Source organism: Theropithecus gelada, chromosome 5, assembly GCF_003255815.1.
Source record: "Theropithecus gelada isolate Dixy chromosome 5, Tgel_1.0, whole genome shotgun sequence".
Taxonomy (NCBI): Eukaryota; Metazoa; Chordata; class Mammalia; order Primates; family Cercopithecidae; genus Theropithecus; species Theropithecus gelada.
In genome coordinates this window covers 109,759,734-109,766,209 of record NC_037672.1, presented here as the reverse complement: position 1 = coordinate 109,766,209, position 6,476 = coordinate 109,759,734, and the positions used below count along the sequence as shown (strand labels likewise).

At 37.8% G+C, this 6,476-nt stretch overlaps 1 protein-coding gene across 2 annotated transcripts in view; it reads right to left on the bottom strand.

Annotated features, from left to right (window-relative positions):
* Positions 1–1,127: 1,127 nt before the first annotated feature.
* The window catches only part of AP1AR (adaptor related protein complex 1 associated regulatory protein), a 42,319-nt gene continuing 36,970 nt past the window's right edge, over positions 1,128–6,476 (bottom strand). For both annotated transcript variants that reach the window (XM_025386744.1, XM_025386745.1), the window contains one exon: positions 1,128–6,065. In XM_025386744.1, the coding sequence (XP_025242529.1) occupies positions 5,800–6,065 (266 nt within the window). In that variant the 3' untranslated portion in view covers positions 1,128–5,799. The remainder of the gene's footprint in view (positions 6,066–6,476) is intronic.

Genomic DNA, 6,476 nt, shown 5'->3' with positions numbered 1-6,476 from the left:
TTTTTTTTTTGAGACTGAGTCTGGCTCTGTCGCCCAGGCTGGAGTGCAGTGGCCGGATCTCAGCTCACTGCAAGCTCCGCCTCCCGGGTTTACGCCATTCTCCTGCCTCAGCCTCCCGAGTAGCTGGGACCACAGGCGCCCGCCACTTCGCCCGGCTAGTTTTTTTGTATTTTTTAGTAGAGACGGGGTTTCACCGTGTTAGCCAGGATGGTCTCCATCTCCTGACCTCGTGATCCGCCCGTCTCGGCCTCCCAAAGTGCTGGGATTACAGGCTTGAGCCACCGCGCCCGGCCTGAAAGTTTTTAAATCAAAGTTAGGTTAGACACATTCTTTTTTTTTTTTTTGAGTCAGAGTTTCACTCTTGTTGCCCAGGCTGGAGTGCAATGGCACAATCTCGGCTCACTGCAACCTCCGCCTCCCGGGTTCAAGCAATTCTCCTGCCTCAGCCTGCTGAGGAGCTGGGATTACAGGCATGCTCCACCACGCCCAGCTAATTTTGTATTTTTAGTAGAGACGGGGTTTCTCCATGTTGGTCAGGTTGGTCTTGAACTCCCGACCTCAGGTGATCCACCCACCTCAGCCTCCCAAATGCTGGGATTACAGGCCTGAGCCACTGCCCCCACCCAGGTTAGACACATTCTTTTTAATAGCTAAGCAAAAAAATCCCCTGAAGCCCCCAAAACTCTCAAAACAATACTGACCTAATTTCTACCAGAAAGAATTGTACAGTGTTGAGTGTGGGCTCTGAGTCATACTGCTTGGGTTTATCAACCATTCCTGTAATTTGACATAACTCAGATTCCTCTTTTGGAAAACAAGGATTAAGTAGTGCTTCCTTCATAGGGTCTCTGTGAATATCAACTGAGATACAGTATGTAGTCTCCTTACCACAGCATTTACACACAGTATGTGTTCCTCTGAGTAGCATGGGGCAGAGTTAAGCCCTCATTTTTAATGGTCTCATATAAGATTTCTGAACTACAGAGGACATTATCTGGGTAGGAGGAAAAAAAATCTTTAAATTTGAAATAATAATACTCATACAATTTATTTTAATATCATTTTTCAAATTTAATTTCATTTTCACCTTTAATATTTCGTAAGGATTCAAGAATCAAATGCAGGGATTCTGTTTCTCTCCTTTTTGTTGTTATTCCTGTTGTTTTACATTTAGGATTTCAATGTGGAATCTCAGATTTCTTTTGTAAACTCCTTTACTGTCAGATAATTAACCAGAAATACCAAATAAATGAAGATGGGAAAACACTATATATTTAATAAAAAATCTTTTTTAGATGTCTGTATTCTCAAGAAATTATGATTAGGACATGTTTACATAGTTAAATGAAACCTCTGGCCTCTGCTAGAAAAATATATTTCTCTATTGAAAAAAAAAAGCAGGCATAATCCCAAAATACATCATTTCAAAAGTTCTAGTGTTACCAGTGGTGAGTATGGGCAGGCTCCATAGTCCTTGATATTTGTCTTCTTGGGAGAAAGAATTCAGCCAAGAGACAGAAGTATATTTAAGGCAGAAACGAGTTTATTGAAGCCAAAAAAAGTACACTTGGATGGAACCAAGGGGGATGTCAAAAGATTGAGTACCCAGCCTGACCTTCGTCTTAAGGCTCTTAGAGGTTTATTATTTCCTATTTTCTCTCCCTATCTCTTCCCCTCCCTGTATGTGCAGTGGTTTGCCAGTATCTGGGAGGGCCTTTTGGTGGTTGAAGTTATGCACATGCTCTCTTAGGGCAATTTTCCCTTACTGGGCTAGCGTCCCCCTTCCAAGCCCCGTGGGAAGGTCATATATTCGTCAAACTCTGTCATTTTGCCCCTTACTGCACATGCCTGGACATGCCCCCAGAGGAAGGCCAAACTCTGTCATCTTAAATTCTTATTGGGAAGTTGTTGCCCATGAGCCCAAGATGTCTCCCGTTAGATTTTCCCCTCCCTGTCACAAGCCCTGACATTCTTTGTGGCCCTGTCCTGCCCTGTTCATATCTGCCTATCTACCTACTCTAAAACTAGTATCTTAAATAAAAACCCTTCCATAACTCCACATCCCCTTCCAGCTACCCCATTTCTCTGCTCTTTTCAAGTTGTCTGTATTAGCTGTTCTTCATTCCTCATCCCCAACTCCCCAGTTTCCATCCCTTCATTTGTGTAACTGTCCCCAAATGCAACTAAAGCAGCGGACCTCTTTTCAAAGCATTTGCTATTGTTGAGCCCTCTGATTTCCTGGCTTCTGTGACACTATTCTCTGGTTCCTGCATTTCTCCTGTATCTGTTTCTTTTGGCTGTTTCACTACCCCCAACTTCTAAATGTCAACACTTAGTTGGGCTTCTCTATGTGCTCCCCTGGGGTAAACTCAGCTGGTTTAATGACTTAAAATACCATTTTCCTACTGACTCCCAAACTTGAACCTAGACCTCTTTCTTGGGCTGCAGACATATATCCCATCACCAACTTGACATCTTCATCCAAATATCTTATAAACACCTCAAAGTTAACTTTTCGAATAGAACTCTTTCATTTTCCCCACTTTCCCAAACCTGTTCCTCCCATTACACTTATTAAGTCAAATCAGAACCAAGAAGTTACAGTAAAGGGCACTTGCAGCTGCTAGGCTGGCTGTCAGACATCTATAGATTTGACCAGCAGGGAGACAATGAGTCCAAATAGATTGAGACAGTTTATTATTTACACAGACAGCAAAACCAGCATCAGCATGGAGTCAGCTCCCTGTATGCCTGGTCCTTAGGGACGTCCCTGGATGACACTGAACCAAGGGGACAAGATGACAGATGACAAGTAGAAATAGCTCTGTTGTTGAGGAGCCAACTCTGAGCTATAGCTAAACATTTTTATAGTTGGTATCTGTACCTGAATGAGAGTGAGGTCACTGGAAACCAGTTGGATGAGAAATTGCCTCATAGCAGCCTTTTGCAAGATAGGGAGGTATTTTGCAAGATAAATGGCCCTTTGACAGCTCCTTTATGATGGCCTATCTTGCCATGGAGGATCCAGAGAGGATCACGACGTTTTTCTACCAAGACCTGTGTCAGACTGTGGTTGAGTTCTGCCTACGTGGACAATGTGGCGTGAGCAAGGTAGCCACGGCACCGTGCCAGATGTGTTACCCTACAGTAGTATCTGATTCTACCCCTTTCTTTAGTCTTATATCCAACCCACCAGAAAATCCTGATGATTCTACCTCTACAATCTGCTCTGCCTTTTCAAAGCCATTGTAAACCCAAGGCACACTATATTCCACTGGGAATACTATACATCCACTCTTGCCTTCTTACAATCCATTCTCTACACAGCAACTAAAGCAATCTTTTGAAAATGTGTATATGATGACTGTACATCCTTGCTTACAAAAAATGTCAGTAGCTTTCTATTACACATCAAATAAAACTCATTCTTGGCCTACAAGGTCTTGCATCATCTAGCCCTTAACTATCACTTCAGTATCATCTCATACCACTCTTCTCCCTCACTCATGATGCTTCATTCCCAGTGGTCTTTTTATTCACAGAACATAACAAACTCTTTTTCACCTCAGGTACTCTGTACTTGCTGTACCCTTTGCTGATAACATGCTTCACAACAGGCTTTTTTACTTGACTGGTTCCTGCTTAACAATTAGGTTTTAGCCAAGTTGACAATTAAAACTTAAAACAATTAAGTTTTAGCCAAGGTATCTCCTCAGAGAGGATTCTCCTGACCTATGAGAAGTAGTCAATTGGCCCCCAGTTACTCTCTCTCCTATAATCTTGTATATTTTCTAACTGTGACCTGTGATTTTCTTACATATATGTTTACTTATTATTGTCTATCTCTCTCACCAGAATGGTAAGCAAAGAGCAGAGACCTTATATGTCTTTGTACTTCTATGTCCCTAACACCCACCAGACACAGTTCCAATATTAATACTATTCCAATATTTGCTGAATAAATTATTTCTAGTACTTTTTATAAACACAAAACGTTAACTTTTTTTAACAATCAAAACACATTTTCAAGTTTAGTTCCATCTTGCTTTCTTAATTTACTTCTTTTTGTCTTCACATCAGATTTAATAAAATAATTACAAGTCAGCAATCAGAATACCTGCATGTTTATGGAGTAAAACCAATAATAGTCAAATAACTTACTACCTTTAAGTGTAAAAATGTGTTTATTCACAACCATTTGTAAATTACCATTTGTTACCATTCCTTCAAAAAATTCTTTATGAACAAAAAGCCAAGAAAAATTACAATAGTAGCTTATGCCAAACCAAAAATATACATCTGATGTATACAAACTTTAAAAAGCATTAACACAGGCAATGTGAATATAGATTACCTTAAAAATATTTCCAAGACACAGCTACAACTTAAATTAAGACAGATATAAATAATGGCATTACCTAATGTATTATATTTACATATTTAAAGTATCATATTAATTTCTATGACATAAAAAAGGAGATAAAACTACAGATGTCATTACTTAGCAGTTCAAATATTGAAAGGGCCACATGATTTTTTTTTAAGTACAGCAAGAACTTCAGGTTATTATTTATATCTGGACCTTCCTATATTTATAAGAACATGCACTGTCATTGTTGCAAGAGGAAAAAAATTTAAAAACATTAAGGAAAAACCAGAAAACAGTTTGCTTACTAAAATCATACCAAATCCTCAGCAAAATCAAGGAAAGCAATTATGGAGTGTTTTCTATTCCTGGCCTTTTAAATTGACACATACATTTTAGAGAAAAGAACAGTTGATTGTCTATAACAAAATGCAGTTATAGATATTGATATGCTTAGTTCTATCCCATTAAAGCACCTTGTACTACAAGGTAAATGAAAGCTTAATAAAATCAATGGAGCCTTTCATACCGGAAAGGATTTTATTTGAAATACCCGTATTACCTTTTTAGATCTTCCTTTCTTAAATCATGCAGAGAATATGTTCTGTGTAAAATCTAAGATCATTCATTGGAAATATAGAATTTTTAAAAAATAATGGCACCTAAAAACTTAATACTATATATCAATTAAAGTCAATATAGTGGCATGTAAAATGAAGTGGAAAAAACTAAATATATATATATATATATCTTCTTAAGTATTATTTTTTATTATTACCAACTTGAAATGTCCAAACTCTGAAGGGTTATTTTTATATTATCTTTTGTTCAGATTGAATCAACATTATCATACTAGGACATGTAAATAAGGACATGTAATGCTGATACTTCTGCATTTCTTAGAGTCATCTACTCAAATCAACTGTACTGACTATTAGATAATAAAATCCAAAGAAGTCATAGAAATAATGCTGGAAAAGGGAACACTATTCTAAATCTGAATCTGACGATCCCTCCTCATGCTTCCTTCACATCTGCTGAGAATTAACAAAAAAAGTCTTAATGTTTACATAGTTAAAGACAATGAATAGGCTTCATAAATCATTCAAAGTAAAATTAATTAAAAAAATGGAGAGTGGAAATCTACCATAGTAAACAGAAATGCTTTAAAGAAAAGACTTAAAGTAAATTTAATTGGTAACATGACAGGACCATTAAATTGGTCTTGAAAAGCAGAAGGCAGATGATGAAATTGCACTTAATTCTGTATCAATTCAGATCCTATCATCCCTACACCTTTCTAATAAAATAAGCATTTACAACATGGTTTCTTACACGTCTCCCTTACAAAAAGGCTCAGCACAATCACTTATACATTCTAGTTGGTTTTTAACATTTGGTCATAACTGATAAACAAGGTCACACAATTTACCCTATCGAGTCTGTTGATCTGTGTCAGAATGCCTTATGCCAGAATCAGACAGTTCTAATACAGGATTTACAAATCCAGAATACTCGGAATTTCCATTATCATCCATTTCGGCACTAACAAAATCATTCTCCCACTCCAGCCCATTGGAATCATCAGAGGCTGATGTAGGATTACTTCCAGTCTTCTTGTTGCTATACTTAAGTGCTGCCCGTAGAATGTCTTCCTCTGTTTTGGAACGTTCTCTCACTGGAAGCATTCTATTCATTCCTATGATTTGAACAGAGTTTTTAGAAATCTCAGAACAGATAATAAAGCTATATTTACAAACTTCCAAGTTTAGCAATATAGTTTTTATTTAACTATCAGACTTGATGTGTGAATTAAAGACCCAGTCCCATGGAGGTCTTCTTAAGGGAAATTGTTGGGGTCTAACCCTGAAGTATGCCTCAGGTAAAAATAAATATTAACAGTCACCAAAGGGCAGTTTTGATGTATCATTTATTATCTGATAGGATGAAATTCCTGAAGAGTCATAAATAAAACAGAATGGATGGAGGACCTCAATTGCTATTAGTCTTATATGGCCAAGTTAGTATGTCTGCCACAGTCCTTTCCTACCCACATAATTTCATTTCCCAGAGAATGACAGTCACTCTAATGATAACATGTACTTTTCCA